Below are 23695 nucleotides of genomic sequence, written 5' to 3'. Positions count from 1 at the left end.
GATACCCAGAATTTCACTATCTGAGATTCATTCCTTTGGCTGATGGTTCTGTTCTCCTTTGAAACAATTTTCCTGTCTGACTCTTCAAGCGCATATTAATGCAAATGGACTTAACGGTTCCTTTTCCAGTGGACCAAGTTTGGGGAGGGAGGCAGGACTGATCCTTTACCCTTCAACCTGAACCTTGGTCACAGGCTGACCACTGCCTCCAACCCAGACCAAGCCTTGACCCTGACTAGTCAGTGAGCCAGGCCACACCCTAACTCCTGGTCACAACCTGAACCCCTACTTCAGGTGTGAGAACTGATAGACCGGCGTTGAAATGGAAGGAGGGTGAGGCAAGCTGAGTGGGATTCTCGTGTCCCCAGCCCCGCCCCCGGGCCGCCAGCTTCCCAACCTGCACAGGCCCAGCAGGGCCCCTCCAGGTCTAGGTGAGCAGGGCTCCACCTACAGGTAAAACGGGGCAAGGGGCAGGGAAGGAGCCAAGTGGCGACGTGGTCATGCGCAGAAAGATCCGTCCGGCTCTCTGAGCAGAGAGTAGCGTGTGGGGGCGGGATACCGACGCGGCTCGACTGCCGATTGGTCAGAAGAGGATAGAAAGGGGCGGGAAGCCGGCGCGGCTCGACTCCCGATTGGCCAGAGGCGGCAGAACGGGGTGGGGCCAAAGGACGCGCGTTCTGTGGCGCGCGGCCTGGCGGGCGTGCAACGGCCGTTAGAGGAGCTGAGGGAGGGAACCGCCGCTCACCGCAGACGTGGTGGCTGCAGTCAGTCTTCCCGAGTGAGGGATTTCGCCGCCCGCTTTCAGGCCCGTGTAAGTTTTCCTCCTTCGGGAGCCCCAGTCCTAGTGGCCGACCTTGCCTCTCCTCCCATAGCTCTGGCGAAGCCTCAGACGCTCGCGACCTGCCACCGTGAGGGGCCGGGGAGAGCGAAGCGCATGCGCCTCGGCTCCGAAGCGAGTGCCCCGGCACACGCCCTCTCGCGTCCCATTCCCCTCGCTTCCCCCGTTGCCTTGCTTTGCCCTCCGTGGTTCACCCCACGGCAGTCACTTTACCTGCGTGCCAGGCCCTGTGCCGATTGCCAGGGACACAGCGGGCGGCGCATTCCTTGCCCTTGCGGAGCGCACAGCCCTGGGAGTCGACGTTAAGCGGGGTAATCCCTCGGCGCGCAGTGAGGGTAGAGTGGAGAAATCTTACAAGGAGCACAAAACAGAAGGCGCGAATCTAGTCGGAGAGGTCAGGGAGCCCTCCCCGAGGAGGAGAAGTTTGAGCCGAGATTGGAAGGCTGTGTAGAGAATTAAGGTTGTGGGACGGAAAGCACTTGGCGGGGCCTTACCCCGGTACTTCTCGGCCGGGGCGATTTTGCTTCCCTGGGGACATTGGTCGATGTCTGGAAACACTTTTGATAGTCACAGCTCCAGGGCTTGCTACTGGCATCTAGTGCGAAGAAGCCAGGGATGCTGTTGCACAGCCTACTGTGTGTAGGACGCCCCCAACAACAAAGAAAAAGCCCCCAAAATGTCAGTAGGGCGGAAGGTGAGGAAGCTTCCTTCAGCGAGAAGGAGCTGGTGCTTTGGTTGAACTGAAAGTTTAGTGTGTTCAGGTTTAGTTGTTCAACAGTATATTCAACGCTTACTTCACCTCGGTTAATGAGAGCGATCCTTTACACCAGTATATTCCCAACACGTGGCTCAGAGCCAGGCGCCTAGTAGGCACGCAGTAAATTTCGGTTGATGAATTGAACACTGGGATAAGTAGGGGGCGGTGGTGATACAAGGACGATGAAGCTAGCCAGGCCTCATTTATTTGCCCTCAGACCTCGTCTGCTTTATAGTGATCTGGTGGTTTTGTATGTCTCACGACTTTTCTTTGTAAAGGCAACTTCTTGTCAAGGATTTGGCTTCTCTTTCACAAGGTTTAATGAATGATCAAGGCGGTGAAAATAGTGTGATGGTGTGAGATCCTTCGTGTGTCTGTGTCAGCTGTCTGTGTATTCCTTCAAATCCTCTCTTGTCTTGATGTGGTTCTCTTAACAGCTGCCAAGCGTGATGTTCCACACTTAGATTGTAATTCTTTTTTTTTTTTTTGAGACGGAGTTTTGCTCTTGTTGCCCAGGCTGGAGTGCCGTGGCGCGATGTCGGCTCACCGCAACCTTCGCCTCCCAGGTTCAAGCGATTCTCCTGCCTCAGCCTCCCGAGTAGCTGGGATTACAGGCATGCGCCACCATGCACGGATAATTTTGTATTTTTAGTAGAGACGGCGTTTCTCCATGTTGGTCAGGCTGGTCTCAAACTCCTGACCTCAGGTGATCCACCTGCCTCGGCCTCCCAAAGTGCTGGGATTACAGGCGTGAGCCACCACGCCCAGCCACACTTAGATTGTAATTCTTATAGGGGAAAAATACTTACGGCAGTCAAAATCTAATTCTTGGGTAGCAACTTGAGAAATAAAGCCTAGGTGATGACCAAGGACAAAGTGAAGAAATTTTATGAGCTTTTACTGCTCATATAATTGAGGCTTGCAGCTCTAGCTGTCTGAGGCAGAAACTCCAACTTGGGGTGCCATGCTTGATCTCTTTTTTTGTGTTTTGTCACATGTAGAATGCTGACTAGACTCCTGTAGCGTTAGAGTACAGTCCTGGCTTTGAAGCCTCTTCCTAGCCATATGACCTTCACTACTGTAAACCTTTATTTTCTCATCCATAAAATGAGGATAATAGTAACTGCCTCATAGGGTTGATGTGAACATGAAACATGAGACATGATACCTAAAAAGTGTTGAGCACAGTGTTTGATAGGTAGTAAGTGCAGAATGCATGTTAAATTTGTTGAATGAGTGACTGTTTCTGTAGTTTAAAGGGCTTTGAAGATGGAAACCAATCCTGTTGGGTGCTTTTTTTTTTCTCTCTCTCTCTGTCTGCCTCCATTCACTCCCTTTCTAAGCTTTATAACTGGTGTGTTACTTCTTGTACATTCACTTCTCTCATTTTTATCCCAGGAAATTTCTGTCTCCTTCAGTTGTCCCAAAAATTTCCACCAGTAGCTCATCTAATTCTTAAGTCAAGAATGATTTATTTTGTATTGTTTTACTCCTTACGGGGTTTCTTTCTTTCTGTTTTTCTTTTTTGAGATATTTGTTGTCAATGAGGGTCAGACTCTGAAATATTTGAAGGGATTTATTCTGAGCCAAATATGGGTGATCAATGGCCCCTGACACAGCCCTCAGGTGATCCTGATAACGTGTGCCCTGGTTTTAAACATTTTAGGGAGACATGAGACATCAGTCAAATACATGTAAGATTTACATTGATCTGGAAGGGTAAGACAACTCTTAGTGGGTGGGGGCTTCCAGGTCATAGGTAGATTTCAAAATTTTCTGATTGGCAGTTGGTTGAAAGTTGTTATCAATAGAAAGGAATGTCTGGGTTAAGGTATCCTGGGGATCAAGATTTTATTGTACAGATGAAGCCTCCAAATAGTAGGCTTTAGAGAGAATAGATTATAAATGTTTCTTACAGACATCTGTGTTAATGTTAATGCTTTTCCTAAATTCCAGAAGGGAGGAGGGTATAATGAGGGGTGTAGGACTCCACCACCACTACCACCATCATGGCCTTAACAGGTTTTTCAGCTTAACTTTGGAATGCCATTGGCCAAGGGGAGGGATCCATTCAGGTGGTTGGGGATGCCTTAGAATTTTATTTTTGGCTTATATCACATACCATAAAATTTAGTTTTATGTGTGTGCAATTCAGAGGTTTTTAATATATTGGCAAGGTTGTGCAGTCAGTCACCACTATCTAATCTCAGAACATTTTGATCACCCTGAAAAGAAACCCGGTATCCATTAGCAGTCCCTTCCTATTCTCCTACCCTCCCTCCTCTCAGTCCCTTGCAATCACTAATCTGTGTCTCTATGGATTTGCCTATTCTGACATTTCATATAAATAGGATCAAGCCTTTTGTTTGGCTTCTTTGACTTTGCATGTCTTCAGTGTTCATCCATGTTGTCACATGTATCAGTACTTCCTTTTATTGCTGAATAATACTCTGTTTTTTGGATATACCACATTTTATGTATCCATTCATTAGCTCATGGACATTTGTGTTGTTTCCACTTTTTGGCTATTGTAAATAATGCTGCTACGAACATTCTTATTGAAGCTTTTGTGTAAACCTGCGTTTTCATTTCTCTTGGGTGTATACTTCAGTGTGGAATTGCTGAGTCATAGGGTAACTTGGAGTTCTCCTTCTGTCACCGTATTTTCAACTTGTCTGAATTTAGAAACACCTTAGAATCCAGTGCGCCTACCATTTTGTTATCCTTTAAAGAAAGGAGTGAAGAAAAGGATTTTGATATTGACAAGAAAGGAAATCACTAGTAAGGAGGTAATCTAATCCTTCTATGTCATCATTTAACTCACTGAATCATACTTGCCATAAACTAAAGCTTTTATTACTGAACAAAGCTTCCCTCACCCAGTATGTGAAGAACTGGAATTGTGGAGGATGATACCCTTTCTGTTGTAGATGCAGTGAATTAATAAGGGTTTGGGTTGTTGTTACTAAGAGAATACTATAGAGGTCACTAAAGTACATTAGAGAAATAGTACCATATAGTCTTATTTTTTCTCCAGAGTGATAGAATTATGTTCTGTGAATTGTCCCAAACTCTTTTTTTTTTTTTTTTTTTTTTTTTTTGAGACGGAGTCTTGCTCTGTCGTCCAGGCTGGAGTGCAATGGCGCTATCTTGGCTCACTGCAGCCTCCGCCTCCATGGTCCAAGGGATTCTCCTGCCTCAGCCTCCCAAGTAGCTGGGATTACAGGCGCCTGCCACCATGCCTGGCTAATTTTTGTATTTTTAGTAGAGACGGGGTTTCACCATGTTGGCTGGTCTCGAACTCCTGACCTCAGGTGATCCGCCTGCCTCGGCCTCCCAAAGTGCTGGGATTACAGGCGTGAGCCACTGAGCCCGGCCGAATTGTCCCAAACTCTTTTGGGGCTTTTATAAATTTAGAGTTTCTGAGTTGATACTCCTTGATCTTCCATGGGCTGTACAGTGCTACTTTTGTTGATGTAAATTGCCAAGTAATAACAGCACTTAGTATGTGTCAGGAACTGTTGTAAGTTAATTATAAATGAATTAACATGAATTAGGTTGTGTTGTTATCCTCATTTTTATATGAAGAAAATGAGGAACAGAGATACTAAGAAATTTGCCCAAGGTTGCACAGCTAATAAATTGATAACTTAATGTTTAGTGGGTTCAAGTGTATTTGTTTAGACTTCAAATCCACTTCTGCTGAATTCTCAGCACCTACCCCTAGTGTACTGTAAATATAAATATTTTAAGGAGTGAGAACATGGGACGAGAACTTCACGTTCCTAGCTCAGGATTGGAGTTCTACTTATGAGCAAGAATTCTTTCCCATCTTTTTACATCGTATGACTGACTTTAATTACTGGAAGAATTGAGGAATTTGTTTTATGTTAATCATAATTGATGCTGTAATACTTCACTGTTGGTTTAGTTCTTTAGTTCTTTATCCACCTCATCCTGTCATCAGGTCCCCATGGCTAAGAAGATTCATGGTAAAGTTTGTTAATTAAAAGTAATATTTTTAAATTTTATAAAAATCAGAAGGGTTCTAGGACCATATGGAATCTGTATTGGTAATCTCTGGTTCTAGGTTTTCTATACTGGATTTGGGAAGAGAAGTAGAGTGGAGTATTGGGATTTACTTTGTCTTAAAAATATCCTTAGAAGTAAAACATGTAAAAACATATTTACTCCTAAATATCCTTAGGAATATAACATTTAGAATACTGGAATATTCTTTTTTATTTTTTTTGAGATGGAGTCTTGCTCAATTGCCCAGGCTGGAGTGCAGTGGTGTGATCTTGGCTCACTGAAACCTCTGCCTCCCGGGTTCAAGCAATCCTTGTGCCTCAGCCTCCCAAGTAGCTGGGACTACAGATGTGTGCCACCATGCCCGGCCAATTTTTGTGTTTTTAGTAGAAATGGGGTTTCCCCATGTTGGTCAGGCTGGTCTCGAACTCCTGACCTCAGTTGATCTGCCTGCCTTGGCCTCCCAAAGTGCTGGGATTACAGGTGTGAGCCACTGTGCCTGGCCAAATACTTGAATATTCTATATGGTTTTGACAGTTTCAGTTGAATGGGAACTGAGTTGCGGGGAATTAAAGATACTGCAGAGAACTGACTGGTTATTCCTTCATTCTACAGTTGGCTTAAATAACTGTGATGGCCATGCAGGAGAAATATCCAACTGAAGGGATCTCTCACGTCACTTCACCGAGTGAGTAGTCAGAAGTTTTCTGGGTTAAATTCTGACCCTGTTCTGTTTTTTCATATTCCTTAAGGTAAATATTGAATAAACAAGCATTCACTGAAATGCTGGTGCTAAAAGAATAAAAATAACATGGGGCTTCATTGAATATAAAAACAGGTCTCTGAGGGAACAATTATTTATCTCTTGTGCTATGTGGCTTTCAACAGGACCACGTGGTTGGGAGAGGACGACATATAAAGGAGTGGAACAGAATGACTTTGGAACATAGTTCCATTTGAAATCAGAAAAACACAGCATAAATTACTGTGTTCTATGTTGTCTTTGTCCTCTGGGTGGGTCAGTCATCTGCTAGCCCACAAAGATAGGAATTCTGCTTGGATGCCAACAGATTCCGTTGCATTGTTACTAGAAACTCAGGAATTTATCTTCAGAATGGATTAACAAGATGTTGAAACTTCAGTAGATATATTAAATATATACAGTCCTTAAGTGTCCATGGCGGACTGGTTCCAAGACCTCCTGCAGATAGCAAAATCCACAGATACTCAAGTCCCTGATATAAAATGGTGTGGTATTTGCATATAACCTGTGTATATCCTACTGTTTACCTTAAATCGTCTCTAGATTACTTGTAATACCCAATGCAATGTAAATGCTATGTAAATAGTTATACTGTATTGTTTGGGGAATAAGAAGAAAAACAAGTCTATGCACATTCAGTAAGATACCATTAAAAAAAAAAATTGGTTGAATTCACAAACGTAGAAACCACGGATATGGCCAGGCGCTGTGGCTCACGCCTGTAATCCCAGCACTTTGGGAGCCCAAGGCGGGTGGATCACCTGAGGTCAGGAGTTTGAGACCAGCCTGGCCAACATGGTAAAACTCCATGTCTACTAAAAATACAAAAATTAGCCGGGTGCAGTGGCACGTGCCTATAATAATCCCAGCTACTTGGGAGGCTGAGGCAGGAGAATCACTTGAACACGGGAAGCAGAGGTTGAGGTGAGCTGAGATCACGCCACTGCACTCCAGCCTGGGCAACAGAGTGAGACTGTGTCTCAAAAAAAAAAAAGGGGGGGAAAAAGAAACCATGGATATGGAGAGCTGACTGTATATTAAACACATAAATATATGTATGCACTGTGCAGGCATATTAAGTAGATAATATATATTTCAAATAAGTAATATTTTAGAAAAATGACTTGTTGAATTCTGGGGTATTGGTAAAGAAGAGGGCACATTTAATTCAACTCAGGGTATGTTTTATTTAACTTTAAAATCTCACAGTGCCTTACTCAGCGTAGATATTTGGTAAATGTTTGGTGTATTCTCTTAGGCATGCTGCCTTGCATAGAGTAGGCACCATTATAAGCTTTGGTTGAATCAATTCAAGATTCATTCAGCAGAATTTTTTTTTTTTTTGAAATGGAGTCTCGCTCTGTCACCCAGGCTAGAGTGCAGTGGCGTGATCTCGGCTCACTGCAAGCTCCGCTTCCCGGGTTCATGCCATTCTCCTGCCTCAGCCTCCCAAGTAGCTGGGACTACAGGTGCCCGCCACCATGCCCAGCTAATTTTTTTGCATTTTTTAATAGAGACGGGGTTTCACCATGTTAGCCAGGATGGTCTCAATCTCCTGACCTTGTGATCTGCCTGCCTGGGCCTTGCAAAGTGCTGGGATTACAGGCGTGAGCCACTGCACCCGGCCTCGGGAAATATTTTTTAAACATCTGCTATGTGCTGCACATTCTCTTAGGTTTATACAGTTTCTATGACAATTATGTATATAATGCAAGTTTTTGGAACATTGCCTTTCCTATGGCTTTTTTCTCTGTTCAGTAGTATCTCATTCAGATTAATAATGGTCTTAATAATTGATAAGGATGCTACTGATAGGACATGCACTATAACACAAAAAATTTCAGCTTTTTTTTTTTGGAGACGGAGTCTTGTTCTGTGGCCCAGGCTGGAGTGCAGTGGCACAATCTCAGCTCATTGCAACTTCCGTCTCCTGGGTTTAAGTGATTCCCATGCCTCAGCCTCCCAAGTAGCTGGGATTACAGGCATGCACCACCACACCTGGCTAATTTTTTTGTATTTTTAGTAGAGACAGGTTTCGCCATATGCCCAGGCTGGTCTCCAACTCCTGAGCTCAGGTAATCTGCCCGCCCCCACCTCCCAAAGTGCTAGGATTACAGGCATGAGCCACTGCACCCGGCCAACTTCAGCATTTAAACTTCAATTTTGAAATAAGTGTAAACCTCTATAAATATACCAAAATATATTTTTAACAAATAACTCTTTGGAATTAGGGTATGGAGTAGGTGGATGGAAAAATGGTAGCAATGAAGAGTGGAAGATTAGTAGTAGTAACAGGGAAGCGGTTTCCAGTAGGAAGTCAGGAAGATGGTAATAGAGGCCCTCAATCTTAACTGTTTCAAAAGGCCTGGCAAATTTTACACTGACTAGGGAGAAAAAGCTGTGTAGACTCACCAGAAGGTCGGATTTCTTTGCTTTGGGCTAGAATTACACCAACTTAGTATAGTAGCATTGGCTAATCTCATGCCACTCAGAAACTCTGATTGTTGCCTGTGTCTTCTATAACAATTACAGATTACTGAGTGTATAAAGATTCTTTCAAATCAGGCAGTCACTGTGATCCAAAGAATAGAAGAAGTATTTGGGGAAAGTCAGGTTGCCTTCAGTAGAAAGCCAAAGTAAGGGTAGCAAAAAAGGAGCAAAAGTAGAAGAAAATAGATTAAAAAGATGAGAGAAGCACTAAACTTGGAAGAAAGGAATAAAGTAATTTGTGTCCAAATTACTTTGGGCGTAATCATTTAGTGGGAGCAATCATTTGCCTCCCACTAGATCAGAGAGTCTGTAGAACCGTATTTTCTGAAATCGGCTCTCACACTTTAAATGGAGGATAAGTAGCTGCCATTAGTTTTTTTGTTTGTTTGTTTATTTGTTTACATGGATCACCAGATACACCTTAGGAAAATTATAGTGGTTTTTAGAAAATAAATTTAAGTCTTTGCTAGAATGTTAGTGAATCAAGTATTTATTGAACACTTCCTACCTACCTCCCCCCAAACAGCATATTTTAAATCAAATAAATCTCATCAGTCTTTTTGTCTTAACCTTCTCAGCAGTTTTAGTGATTTCTTCACGTTGCTCTCAAGATAAAGCCCTAGGCTCTTCAGATTGACTTTCAAAACTCACCTTGATCTCAATAGGATTCACCTATTGAGGGTACCCTGGTTCAGTGAAGCAATAATTTTCTTTTTTTTTTTTCTGAGATGGGGTTTCGCTCTTGTTGCCTAGGCTGGAGTGCAGTGGCGCAATCTTTGCTCACTGCAACCTCGAAGCAATGATTTTCAACTGGGGACTGGACTGCTTGTTGCCCTAGGAATCATTTGGAACTATATGGTTATTTTCTGGTTTCACAGTGATGGTGGGCTTGGTTGAGGGTTGCTGCTGGCATTCAGTGAGTGGGAACCAGGGATGCTAAACCATTCTGTAATGTATAGACTACACATTGAAGAATGGTCATCCCCAGAATGCCGAAAGCACCATTGAGAAACTGTAAGAAAGAGGAAAGAATGTGGGTTTTGGAATCAGAAAGAACTGGGTTCAAATATCAGCCCTCCCCTCTGTAAAATAGGGGTAGTAATACTTTTCAGTAAGTAGGTAGGCAAGATTATGTTTGTAAGGTCCTGTGGCTTTACAGGTTTCAATAAATGGCCACTGCTATTAAATATGATTGTTTTCTGTTCCAGTACTCCTGGATTCTTCATGGGTCTTATTAACATCTTTGAATATTCTCACTTCTCATACTATTTCCACTTAAAATTAACTAGCTCAGGCTTGGCGCAGTGGCTCACACCTGTAATCCCAGCACTTTGGGAGGCCAAGGCGGGTGGATTATGAGATCAGGAGTTCAAGACCAGCCTGGCCAAGATGGTGAAACCCCATCTCTACTAAAAATATAAAAATTAACTGGGCGTGGTGGTGGGCGCCTGTAATCCCAGCTACTCGGGAGGCTAAGGCAGAGAATTGCTTGAACCCAGGAGGTGGAGGTTGCAGTGAGCTGCGCGCCACTGCACTCAAGCCTGGGCGACAGAGCAGACTCCGTCTCAAAAAAAAAAAAAAAAAAAAACTAGATTGGAGCAGCTGAAATAGGCACAGGAGAGAGAAAGGGTTGGGTTGCTGCTATTCTCTTAGGTTTATGTGATTTTTTAAAAAAAGGTCTGATGGGGTTACATCAGCTGGTTCACAGTAAAGGTGGGAAATGCCTCTTGTTTCAGGTTCCAATGTGATTCAGAAGGGCAGTTCCCTGGGGACTGAATGGCAGACCCCAGTTATCTCGGAGCCCTTTCGGAGCCGCTTCAGCCGCTGTTCGAGTGTAGCCGACAGTGGGGACACAGCCATTGGTACATCATGCTCAGATATTGCGGAGGGTAAGTTTGTATTAATGATTTGATTACCAATATGTGTTCTCATTTTCAGATTGCATTTTGGTTATATTGGCATTTCCAGATTGTGTTATTTCCAGAATGTTCATAACGTCATTCCATTTCATTCAAGGAGTCTTTCATTCTTCTTACCCTGTGCTTCTCACATCTGGTCCCTTTATCTAAATTTCTACTTTTTATCTTATCTGAAACAACTTTGTTGGGGGGTGGGGAGACAGGGTCTCACTCTGTCACTCAGGTTGGAGTGCACTGGCGTGATCATAGCTCACTGCAGCCTCCCATGCTGAGGTAATCCTCCCACCTCAGCCTCCTAGGTAGCTGAGACTGCAGGTATGCGCCACCGTGGCTGGCTAATTTTTTGTGTGTTTTTATAGAGATGGCATTTTGCCATGTTGCCCAGGCTGGTCTGGACTCCCAGACTCAAGAGAACCACCTGCCTCGGCCTCCCAAAGTGCTGAGATTACAGGAATGAGCCCCTGTGCCTAGCCTTTGAAACAACTCTCTGATAGGTTAATTGGCCTCAAGTCTTTCCCTCTGCTGCCAGATTATTTTTGCTAAAAGCCTAATTTCATAGTTTCCTATAAATCTTCAATAACTCCTATTGCTTGGGCGATGAAGTTCAGAGGCTTCAGTTCTGTGATCGTCCCTATCCCACCCACTCAAACATATTTCCTGCTGTCACCAAGTCTGAACGTAAAGTCCTGTTTTTTGTTTTGTTTCTATTAATTTTTTGAGATGGTCTCACTCTGTCACCCAGGCTGGAGTGCAGTAGTGCCATCATGCTCACTGCAGCCGTAAACTCCTAGGCTCCTGAGTAGCAGGGACTACTAGCATGGTGCCACCACACCCAGCTATTTTTTTTTTTTTTTCATTTTTTGTAGAATTGAGATCTTGCTATATAGCCCAGGCTGGTCTCAAACTCTTTGCCTGAAACGATCCTATTGCCTCAGCCTCCCAAAGTGCTGAGTGCTGGGATTACAGGCTGGAGCCACCATACCCAGCTGGTTTTTGGTTTCTGATACTGGGGCTCTTTTTTTCCTTCTTTAATCTGGGCCCATGTGTGCGATGCCTGCCTCCTCTTGCCTTTCCTAGCTATGCTGATGTTACTATTCAAGATCCAGCAAATGTCCCGCAGGCTTTTCCCATCCCTTACACTCATTAGTCATATCATTCTCCTTGCATTCTTGTATCTTTATTATCTCTGCCACTTGTTTTCGCACTTAAGTATTGACAGGCAATACTTTATAAGGGCATTTTGTTTTTCCGTTTAGATTGGTGAGTTCTAGAAGGCAGAGAACCTAATTGATAATAATTAACTACTGTTGATTGTATGCTTTGTGATAGATACTATAAATTTTTTCTGTATTATTTCACTAAAGCCCTTAAGAAGCCTGTAATATGTCTTCTTATTTCCATTTTACGGATGAGAAGGCTGAATTTCAAAGTGATTGAATGAGTTTCTTAAAGTCACAAAACTTGTCACTTTGATAATCATATGTTGTAATTTTAAAACATCTACTCCACAGCCACTTGGATGGCTATATTCCAGAAGATAACAATCCTAGCTACTTGGGAGGCTGAGGCAGGAGGATCACTTGAGCCCAGGAGTTTGAGACTAGCCTGGGCAACATAGTGAGACCCTGTCTCAAAAAAAAAGTAAGTTCAATCACTTTGTTACACAGGTTGCGTGTGTGACTCCGTTTTTTATTCCTCTAGGGAAATACATATGTATTTCCCTTCTGTGCATTCTTTTTAAATTGTAGCCGCCTTTTTGGTGAGAATGTAGAGAAATGGAAACTTCTGTGCATTGCTGGTAGGAATGTAAAGTATTGCAGCTGCTTTGGAAAACAGGCAGTTCCTCGAAAGGTTAAACATAGAGTTATTCCTGACCCGATAGTTCTACTCTTAGATATATACCCAGGAGAAATGAATACACAAGTTTTTGTGTGGACTTGTACATAAATGTTGGTAGCAGCATTATTCATGATAGTCAAAAGTAGAAACAATCCAAAACCCACAACTGATGAATGAATGAATATCCATATAATACAGCAATAAAAAGAAATGAAATACTGGTACATGCTACCTTAAAAACATATACTGGCCAGGTGTAGGGGCTGATGTCTATAATCCTAGCGCTTTGGGAGGCCAAGGCGGGTGGATTGCCTGAGCTCAGGAGTTCGAGACCAGCCTGGGCAACACGGTGAAAGCCCATCTTTACTAAAATACAAAAAATTAGCTGGGCGTAGTGATGTATGCCTGTAATCTACTCGGGAGGCTGAGACAAGAGAATTGCTTGAACCCGGGAGGCAGAGGTTGCAGTGAGGTGAGATCGCGCCACAGCACTCCAGCCTGGGCGACAGAACGAGACTCCATCTCAAAAAAAAAAAAAAAAAAATTATATACTAAGACTGTATTTTCAGGGATCGTTTCTGTAGTATGTTACGAGAGAAGTTTTTCTCAATGTGTAGAGCACCGTTAAGAAAAAGAAAATAAAATGAAATAACCATTATATATGAAGTAAAAAAAAAGCCAGACACAAAAGGCTGTATATTGCATGATTCCCTTTATATCAGGGGTCTCCAACCCCTGGGCCAAGGACCGGTACCAGTCTGGCCTGTTAGGAACCACACAGCAGGAGGTGAGCAGGAGGTGAGCAGCAGGTCGAGCATTACCGCCTGAGCTCCATCTCCTGTCAGATCAGTGGCGGGATTAAATTCTCACAGGAGCAGGAACCCTATTGTGAAATGTGCATTTGAGGGATCTAGGTTGTGTGCTCTTTATGAGGATCAAACTAATGCCTAAAGTCCAGAATAGGTGAATGTACAGAAACACAAAGTAGATTAATGGTTTTCTAGGGCTTCGGAAGCTGGTGGAAACAGCATGACTGCCAAAGGGTAAGAGGTTTTCTTTTTGGAGTGATGAAAATGTTGTAAAATTGATTGTAGTGATTATGCAACTCCATTAATATACTAAAACCCATTGAATTGTACACCTCAAGTGAGCAAATTGTATGATATGTGAATTGTATTTCAATAAAGGTTTTTGGTTTTTGTTTTTCTTAAATAGGTATGAGCTGAGAGGAGTAAATTTAAAAATGAAAAGAAAAAAAAAAAGCCACGGACAGTGGTCTGTACCTATAGTCCCAGCTGCTCCCAAGGCTGAGGTGGGAAAATCACTTGAGCCCACGAGTTTGAGTACAGTCTGGGCAACATAGTGAGATCTTGTCTCCAAAAAAAAAAGGAGGGTAGTGGGGACCACATCTACTATTACTGGTTCCTAGACATCTAGCATTAATTTTAGTTTTTGTTTGTTTGTTTTATAAAGATAGGGTCTCTTTTTGTCACCCAGGCTTGAGTGCAATGGCGTGATCACAAGCTCATTGCAGCCTTGAACTCCTGGGCTCAACCTATCTTTCCACCTAAGCCTTCCGAGTAGCTGGGACTACAGGCGTGTACCATCACACTCAGCCAGTTTGTTTTGTTTTGTTTTGCGTGTGGAGTCAGGTTCTCACCATCTTGCCCAGGATGGTTCTTGAACTTCTGGGCTCAAGCAGTCCTCCTGCCCTGACTTTCCAAAGTGCTGGGATTACAGGTGTGAGCCACTGCACCCAGCCCCTAGAGTTAATTTTGATAGTTTGACAACTATGTGTATAATGGGGACTGTGCTCAGTAACTATTGAGTAGAATTGAATCATAGATTTTGAGGTACACAGGACTTCAAAAATTGCCTCTGCTGGTTTTGATTGGTGAGTAACAAAAATTCCCCCAAGGAGTTAAGTAACTTGCCTAACATCATACAGCTGGTTATCAGATTCTGGTCTCCTGACTGTGTAATATTCTTTCTATCAATTGTGTAATCAAAAATCTTACTGTTAATTTAATTTTCACTTGTTAAGGTTTTGTCTACATGTGCAGTCATAGGACCTTTTTATTTTGATTAAATAATAGATATTTTTAAAATCAATTGGTCTAGATTTTTCCCCCATTGAAATGACCAGCTGTATTTAATTCAGTTACATTGCTACACAGATTGTGTGTGTGACTCTCTTTTTTATTCTTTTGGGAAAATACTTACATTCTAGTGCATTTTTTAAAAGTTGTAATAGTCTTCTCGAGATAGGGGTCAAAGATATTGGTCTAGAAGTTTTTTTTACTTCTTATTATTATTTTTTTTGAGACAGGGTCGCTCTGTCGCCCAGGCTGGAGTGCAGTGGCCCAATCTCGGCTCACTGTAACCTCCACCTCAAGATTCTCCTCTTTCAGCCTCCCAAGTAACTGGGATTACAGGCGTGCACCACCATGCCTGGCTAATTTTTGTATTTTTAGTAGAGACGGGGTTTCACCATGTTGGCCAGTCTGGGTCTTGAACTCTTTTTTTTTTTTTTTTTGAGACGGAGTCTCGCTCTGTTGCCCAGGCTGGAGTGCGGTGGGGCAATCTCGGCTCACTGCAAGCTCCGCCTTCCGGGTTAATGCCATTCTCCTGCCTCAGCCTCCCAAGTAGCTGGTACTACAGGCACCCGCCACTACGCCCGGCTAATTTTTTGTATTTTTAGTAGAGACGGGGTTTCACCGTGTTAGCCAGAATGGTCTCGATCTCCTGACCTCACGATCTGCCCACCTCGGCTTCTCAAAGTGCTGGGATTACAGGCGTGAGCCACCACGCCCAGCCCTAGATGTTTTTTAAACTGCTATGTTTGTTACATACCATGATCCTAATCTTAACTCTTTTTGTGTGTTTGTTTGTTTTGAGATGGAGTCTCACTCTGTCACCCAGGCTGGAGTGTAGTGACATGATCTTGGCTCACTGCAACCTCCGCCTCCCGGGTTCAAGCGATTCTTCTGCCTCAGCCTCCTGAGTAGTTGGGATTACAGGCGTGTGCCACCACACCCAGCTAATTTTTGTATTTTTAGTAAAGACGGGGTTTCACCTTGTTGGCCAGACTGGTCTCGAAGTCCTGACCTCAGCTGATCCACTCACCTTGGCCTCTCAAAGCGTTGGGATTATAGGCGTGAGCCACTGCTCCTGGCCTCTAATCTTAACTCTTACACATTTTGTTCATGAATCTAGCTTGCGGTCTAGTTGACAAGAACCCCTATGACTGGTATACAGTATAGTTCATTGTTGCATCTTTAAATTTAATAGGCATGCTTTTGATTCCACCCTTCTTCACTAAGGTGTTTTACCTTGGAAGATTCTCGAGGGACAGAGTAGAGGTGGGTACCGAAGAGTTCAGAATGCTTTCAGCTCTTTGCAAAAGACTGAAATAGTCACTGGTGTAATTCAGGCTACTGAATCACTTCAGGTGTAGACTGAAGTGACTGAGATTTGGTAATAGCTGAATCTACCCTTACTGTGAAAGGAAGTTTGCTCAAAAATGAGTTGTTTTTTAGGGTGGGGAGGGGGCATAAAATGTGATTAAGTAGGGGAGAGATTTAGAACTATATTCTTAAAATGGCAAAACACCAAAGTTTTTGGGAACTGTAGATTTCTGTAAATAAAAATCACATATCCCATGCATTGTATTTTTTAGAGAGATGGATCTCACTATGTTGCCTACACTGGAGTGCAATGACTGTTCACACAGGTACCATCATAGTGTACTATAGCCATGAACTTGGTGGGGCTCAAGTAATCCTCCTGAGTTAGACTACTGAGTAGCTGGGCCTACAGAGATGCACCACCTGCCTGGTTCCCATACACTAAATTTTGAATGCCTTTGAAAATTGTAGAAGATAGAGGTCCCTTTGAAAATGAGTGTTGCTATTTCATTTCAAAATATTCTAAACCACAGACCAGACTTACGGTGTAACTCAGAGGTCCCCAACTCCTGGCCCGTGGACCAGTACCAGTCCATGGCATATTAGGAACCAGGCCACACAGCTGGAGGTGAGCTGCAGGCGAGCAAGCATTACTGCCTGAGCCTGCGCCTTCTGTCAGATCAGTGGTGACATTAGATTCTCATAGGAGCACGAACCCTATTGTGAACTGTGCATGTGAGGGATCTAGGTTGCTCAGTCCTTACCAGAATCTAATGCCTGATGATCTGAGGTGGAACAGTTTCATCCTGAAACCATCCCCCCAACCATTGTCTGTGGAAAAATTGTGTTCCACAAAACCATTCCCTGGTAACAAAAAGGTTGGGAACCGCTGGTGTAACTTTACATTTCATAGCACAGTTAGTCTGAATCAGGCAGTTTACTTAATATAAATAGATAAACCCAATAGATAAGTTAAAAATGTGGACAAAGACCTCACCTTAATTTTCTAATATGTCTATTTATCATCTATAAAAAATTAGAAAAGCCATATTCTTCTGGGTCAGTTGGTACTTTTCTTCTTGGCTTTGGTTTTGGCATTATTTTGGGGTTATCTTAGTGTATTTTCTGTTACTGTAAGAGAATACCTGAGACAGTCTAACTTATACAGAAAAGATGTTTATTTTGCCCAGGGTTCTGGAGAGTGAGAAGTCCAAAGGCATAGTGGCAGCATCTGGCGAAGGCTTTTGTGCTGTATCATAACATGGTGGAAAAGCAGAGACCACTAGAGTGAGCCAAGCTTGCCTTTTTTTTTTTTTTTTTTTTTGAGACAGAGTCTTATTTCTGTCACTCAGGCTGGAGTGCAGTGGTGGGATCTTGGCTCACTGCAGCTTCCGCCTCCCATGTTCAAGTGATTCTCCTGCCTCAGCCTCCCGAGTAGCTGGGATTACAGGCACCCACCATCATGCCCAGCTAATTTTTGTATTTTTAGTAGAGATGGGGTTTCACCATGTTAGCCAGGCTGGCCTTGAACTCCTGACCTGAAATGATCCGCTTGCCTCTGCCTCCCAAAGTGCTAGGATTACAGGCATAAACCACCGTGCCCAACCCAAGCTTGGTTTCTTTTTTTTTTTTTTTTGAGGTGGAGTTTAGCTCTTGTTGCCCAGGCTGGAGTGCGATGGGGCAATCTCGGCTCACTGCAACGTCTGCCTCCCGGTTTCAGGCGATTCTCCTGCCTCAGCCTCCCGAGAAGCTGGGACTACAGGCATGCGTCACCACGCCCAGCTAATCTTGTATTTTTAGTGGAGACAGGGTTTCTCCACGTTGATCAGGCTGGTCTCAAACTCCGGACCTCAGGTGATCCGCCCACCTCAGCCTCCCAAAGTGCTGGGATTACAGGCATGAGCCACCATGCCCGGCCCCAAGCTTGCTTTTGTAACAACCCACTGCTTTGAGAACTAACTCACTTCTGCTAATCTATTATGAGGCTTCTACCCTCATGACCCAGTCACCTCTTAGAGGCCCCCACCTCTTAATACTGTTACATTGGCAATTAAGTTTCCAACACATGAACTTTTGGGGGACAGACACTTTCAAACCACAGCAGGGGGTGTGGGCTCAAAACTGAATTTGGTGAATCTAGAGAGAGTGGTGCTATGGATGGAGACTGGAAGGAGGTATTGCAAAGTTCATGGTAGCAACCCCTCATGTGCTACAACCTCACAGTCTTCTGTTTTGTAATTACACTGTGGGAGCAGCGACCCTTGGTAAGAACTGATAACTATGGTGCTGTTATGGAGGATTTAAAACATATTGCTTATGGTTAAGCACGGTGGCTCATCCCTGTAATCCCAGCACTTTGGGAGGCCGAGACAGGTGAATCACTTGAGGTTAGGAGTTCAAGACCAGCCTGGCCAACATGGTGAAACCCCGTCTACTAAAAATACAAAAATTAGCCAGGCATGGTGGCGGGCTCCTGTAATCCCAGCTACTCGAGAGGCTGAGGCAGAAGAGTCGCTTGAACCCAGGAGGCAGAGGTTGCGGTGAGCCAAGATCGTGCCACTGCACTCCAGCCTGGACAACAGAGTGAGTGAGACCCCATCTCAAAAAAGAAAAAATTGGGCCGGGGGCAGTGGCTCACACCTGTAATCCCAGCACTTTGGGAGGCCGAGGCGGGTGGATCACCTGAGGTTGGGAGTTCAAGACCAGCCTGACCAGCATGGAGAAGCCCTGTCTCTACTAAAAATACAAAATTAGCCGGCCGTGGTGGAGCATGCCTTTAATCCCAGCTACTTGGGAGGCTGAGGCAGGAGAATCGCTTGAACCCAGGAGGAGGAGGTTGTGGTGAGCCAAGATCGCGCCATTGCACTCCAGCCTGGGCAACAAGAGTGAAATTCCGGCTCCAAAAAATAAAACAAAAAATTGTATTGCTTACTAGTCTTTGAAGTCTTTATCACTAGCAGTCTGCCTTAACCTTGTGTACTAGTCCTATATTTAAGTTGTGAGACATCAGAAACTGGGTCCTTTAACTGAGAAATTTCTTTCTTGGTCCTGAGAGACTGATGCATGTTATCAGAACTTATTCAGGTTTTTGTTTTGTTATGTGTGTGTGGTTTTTTTTAGTGTGGCCTTTTATATATCCCCAAGATCATCTTCAGTATAGGAAATTAGATACTATGCATATAATATAAGGCTTGCACGTCTTTTTTAAAAGTATTTATTCCTCCTGTCTAACCGAAATGTTTTACCCTTTGATCAGCATCTCTCGATTCCCCCTGCTCCCAGCTTCTAGTAACCACAATTATTCTCTCTGTTTCTATGTGTCGAGGTTTTTTTTAGCTTCCACATATAAGTAAGAACGTGCAGTATTTGTCATTTTGTGCCTGGCTTATTTCTCTTAGTGTCCTCCAGTTTCATGCATGTTGTTGCAAGTGACACAATTTACATCTTTTATAAGGCTGGTATTCCGTTGTGTGATATACTGCATTTTCCTTATCTGTTCGTCTGTTGATTCTATAACTTGGCTATTGTGAATAATTACTCAGTAAACATGGGATTGTAGATATCTCTTGGACATACATATTTCATATCGTTTGGATATATACCCAGAAGTGGATTGCTGGATCATATGGTAACTATTTTTAGTTTTTTGAGGAGCTACATACTCCATTGTTTTCCACAATGGCTGTGTTACATTCCCCCCAACTGTGTACTAGAGTTCCCTTTTCTCTGCATCCTCTCCAAACTTGTTATCTTTCATCTTTTTTTTTTTTTTTTTTTTTTTTTTTGAGATGGAGTCTCACTCTGTCGCCCAGGCTGGAGTGCAGTAGTGCGATCCTGGCTCATTGCAACCTCCACCTCCTGGGTTCAAGCGATTCTCCTGCCTCAGCCTCCCGAATAGCTGGGACTACAGGCGCGTGCCACCATACCTGGCTAATATTTTGTATTTTTAGTAGAGACAGGGTTTCACTGTGTTAGCCAGGGTGGTTTCGATCTCCTGACCTCATGATCCCCCCTCCTCAGCCTCCCAAAGTGCTGGGGATTACAGGCATGAGCCACTGCGCCCGGCCTCATCTTTTTCATAATAGCCATTCTGACAGGTGTGAGGTGGCTTGCCCATATTTTTAAAGAGTTGCTTAAGGCCGGGCATGGTGGCTCACACCTGTAATTCTAGCACTTTGGGAGGCTGAGGCAGGTGGATTGCTTGAGCCCATGAGTTCGAGACCAGTCTGGGCAACATGGTGAAACCCCATCTCTCCTAAAAATACAAAAACTGAGGTGGGAAGATCACCTGAGCCTGGGGAGGTCGAGGCTGCAGTGAACTGTGATCGCGCCACTGTGCTCCAGCCTGGGTGACAGAGTGAGACCCCATTTCAAAAAAAAAGTTGTTTAATGAGAAGGTAGTAGCTGATCTATACTTACATAATTCTGGGAACAATTATAGTATTTGTTGTTGTTATCTGAGTGTGCTCTGTGTTGGTTGCTGGGGAGAAAAAGAAACAAGTTGGTAGTCGCTCTTCTCCGTGGTAGATATGCTTGATTTGGGAACGAGTACTGAATATAGTTGAAAAGAGAAGAAATTGGTATTCCTTATTTCCTTATTCAGTTTTCTGCCTGCTGAAAGCAATAAGTATGTTACCTCACATTCCTCCCTTATTGTTTGCTTGCAGTAGTCCCCCTCAGAGTAGTACTTGAAAGTTGGAAATAGGTAGAAATGTGAACCTTGTATAGTAGGGCTAATCAAGGGTTGTCTCCCAAGACCAGGCAGGAGCCAAAGGAAACACAAATTCAGTCTGAAGGAAAAGTTAGAAAAAAAAAAAAAAACACAGTTGGGTACACACAAGGGGGCAAGTGAAAGGCAAAATATAAAAGAGAGGATTTCAGTGTGTACCCAATTGAGAGTGCTCACTGTGCTAGAGTGAAACCTGAGAGTTACTAAGAATAACTTCACATATCCAGGCAGTCAGGTTTGGGGTATGGGAGAGAGAACAGAATCCTGCCTCAGATGCCATACTCCCTGTCCTGCATACTGAGCAAGACTGTCTAGTTCGCTTCATTCTTCAGATAGTTTGGACTCGTTGCTCACCTTCCTGGGGGAGCTTTTGGAGGTCGCAGAAGATTCTGGTGACTCTTGGAAAGGATATTTTTATTAGATTTGATTATAGCTGAGAGTTGTCCAGCTTCCAGAAGAGTAGGACCTAACTCATTTTCCTTAAGTAAGTAATTTGTTTTAAAGTTTAAATTTTAAAAAAAACTTTTAAAAAGTTTTTCAGCTTTGTCTGTTGACTGACAAGATTTTTTTTATTCCAGTACAAAGGACTAAGTTAAAAGTGAAGTCATTATTGCCTTTTGTTAGTTTACCTTGTGAATGGCATTTGAGATCCTGGAACATACATCTCCCAGTTTGGTTGCCGTTTCTTTCTGCCTGATACTTTTGATGATGGTGCTCTCTCTGCTTGGTCTCAGGACAGGCCGAGAGCTTCTGACATAGCATTCAAACTCAAGAAAGCTTGCTACTTCAATTTTTACTTACGGAAGACTATTCTCTCCCCAGATTTTTGCAGCTCAAGTGGCAGTCCTCCTTTCCAGCCCATCAAAAGCCACGTAACCATTCCAACAGCCCATGTGATGCCTTCTACTTTAGGGACCTCTCCTGCCAAGCCAAATTCTACACCTGTTGGACCCTCTTCCTCTAAACTCCCTTTGTCAGGGTTGGCTGAAAGTGTGGGAATGACAAGAAATGGAGACCTCGGTGCAATGAAACATTCTCCAGGCCTATCTAGAGATCTCATGTATTTCTCTGGTGCTACTGGAGAAAATGGAATTGAGCAGTCCTGGTTTCCAGCAGTGGGCCATGAAAGACAAGAAGAGGCGAGGAAGTTTGATATTCCTAGCATGGAATCTACCCTCAATCAGTCGGCAATGATGGAGACACTTTATTCAGATCCTCACCACCGAGTCCGCTTCCACAACCCAAGAACCAGCACAAGTAAGGAGTTGTACAGAGTGTTGCCTGAGGCCAAGAAGGCACCGGGCAGCGGGGCAGTGTTTGAGCGGAATGGACCACATTCTAATAGCAGTGGGGTCCTCCCTTTGGGACTCCAGCCTGCTCCCGGGCTCTCCAAGCCTCTGCCCTCTCAGGTGTGGCAGCCGAGTCCTGACACTTGGCATCCCCGAGAGCAATCTTGTGAACTCAGCACTTGTCGGCAGCAGCTGGAATTGATTCGTTTACAGATGGAGCAAATGCAGGTAGAGGTCTATCTTTCCTTGGATTTTCTAGGTTCTGTACAGTTCTTAGAATTGTAATAGCTTTTGTCCTTTGAATTTTGGCTTAAAGAAAATAGCTGTAAAAAGAAGGAAGATGTTTGTAGACAGGAAATACAGGCTTGTGAGCTGTTGGCCATTGAATCTGTTTGGTGGTCAAATTAAGCACCAGATAGGGTCTCCAAAATAGCAAAAGGTTACAAAGGAAAACCTAAAAACGTATTTATACGTCACTAGGCTAAGTACTTTCACATACAGCATTTTATTTAATCTTCATAGTGTACTAACGAGATAGATGTAGAAACTTACCAGGTTCTTAGACTACATAATCTGTACGGGGTCATAGAGTTGGTAATTGGCAGAGCTGGGGTTTAAAAACCATCTTTGAGGCCAGGTGGCTCACGCCTATAATCCCAGCATTTTGGGAGGCTGAGGCGGGCAGGAGTTCGAGACCAGCCTGGCCAGCAGAGTGAAACCCTGCCTCTACTAAAAATATAAAAATTAGCCAGGTGTGGTGGCATGCGCCTGTAGTCCCAACTACTCAGGAGGCTGTGGCAGGAGAATTGCTTGAACCTGGGAGGCGGAGGTTGCAGTGAGCCGAGACCACGCCATTGCACTCCAGTCTGGATGACAGAGCGAGACTCTGTCTCAAAAAATAAATAAATGTGAAAACCTTCTTTGAGCCCCTGTGTTCTCTCTACCACTTTTGTATTTTCTTTTTTCTTTTTTTTTTTTTTTTTGAGATGGAGTCTTGCTCTGTTGCCCAGGCTGGAGTGCAGTGGCGTGTTCTTGGCTCACTGCAACCTCTACCTCCCAAGGTCAAGTGATTCTCCTGCCTTAACCTCCCGAGTAGCTGGGACTACAGGTGCGTGCCACCACGCCCAGCTCTTTTTTGTATTATTAGTAGAAACAGGTTTCACCATGCTGGCCAGCCTAGTCTCGAACTCCTGACCTTGTGATCTGCCCGCCTCAGCCTCCGAAAGTGCTGGGATTACAGGGGTGAGCTACTGTGCATGCCTGTATTTTCCTTTTTTTGTTTTGTTTTGTTTTGTTTTGGGGTGTGCGTGTGTGTGTGTGTGTGTGTGTGTGTGTGTGTGTTTTGGAGACAGAGTCTTGCTCTGTCGCCCAGTGGCATGATCTCGGCTCACTGCAACCTCCACCTCCCAGATTCAAGCAAATTTTCCTGCCTCAGCCTCCTGAGTAGCTAGGACCACAGGCGCATGCCACCACGCCCGGCTAATTTTTTGTATTTTTTATTAGAGATGGGTTTTCACCCTGTTGCCCATGCTGGTTTAGAACTCCTGAGCTTGGGCAATCTGCCCACCTTGGCCTCCCAAAGTGCTGGGATTACAGGCGTGAGCCACCGCACCCAGCATATTTTCTTTTAAAAAA

The 23695-nt window shown here is 43.9% G+C and overlaps 1 protein-coding gene across 7 annotated transcripts in view; it reads left to right on the top strand.

Moving 5' to 3' along the window:
- Window positions 1-647: 647 nt before the first annotated feature.
- Window positions 648-23695, top strand: part of CEP85 (centrosomal protein 85) — a 44699-nt gene continuing 21651 nt past the window's right edge. For 4 of the 7 annotated variants that reach the window (XR_010147610.1, XR_010147611.1, XM_009451229.5 and 1 more), the window contains exons 1-4: window positions 667-811; window positions 6240-6312; window positions 10614-10766; window positions 21594-22288. Coding sequence is in view for 5 of the 7 variants with exons in the window: in XM_009451229.5 (XP_009449504.1) it covers window positions 6258-6312; window positions 10614-10766; window positions 21594-22288 (903 nt within the window). In the remaining 2 variants the exon portion in view is untranslated. Of the gene's footprint in view, window positions 812-6239; window positions 6313-10613; window positions 10767-21593; window positions 22289-23695 lie in introns of all 7 variants that reach the window. The other 3 variants (XM_063784285.1, XM_063784278.1, XM_063784267.1) reach the window with 2 other exon arrangements.

The sequence above is a fragment of the Pan troglodytes genome, chromosome 1, assembly GCF_028858775.2.
Source record: "Pan troglodytes isolate AG18354 chromosome 1, NHGRI_mPanTro3-v2.0_pri, whole genome shotgun sequence".
NCBI classification, from domain to species: domain Eukaryota; kingdom Metazoa; phylum Chordata; class Mammalia; order Primates; family Hominidae; genus Pan; species Pan troglodytes.
Note: the sequence above shows the minus strand (reverse complement) of the source record. Positions and strands in the feature narration are given on the sequence as shown.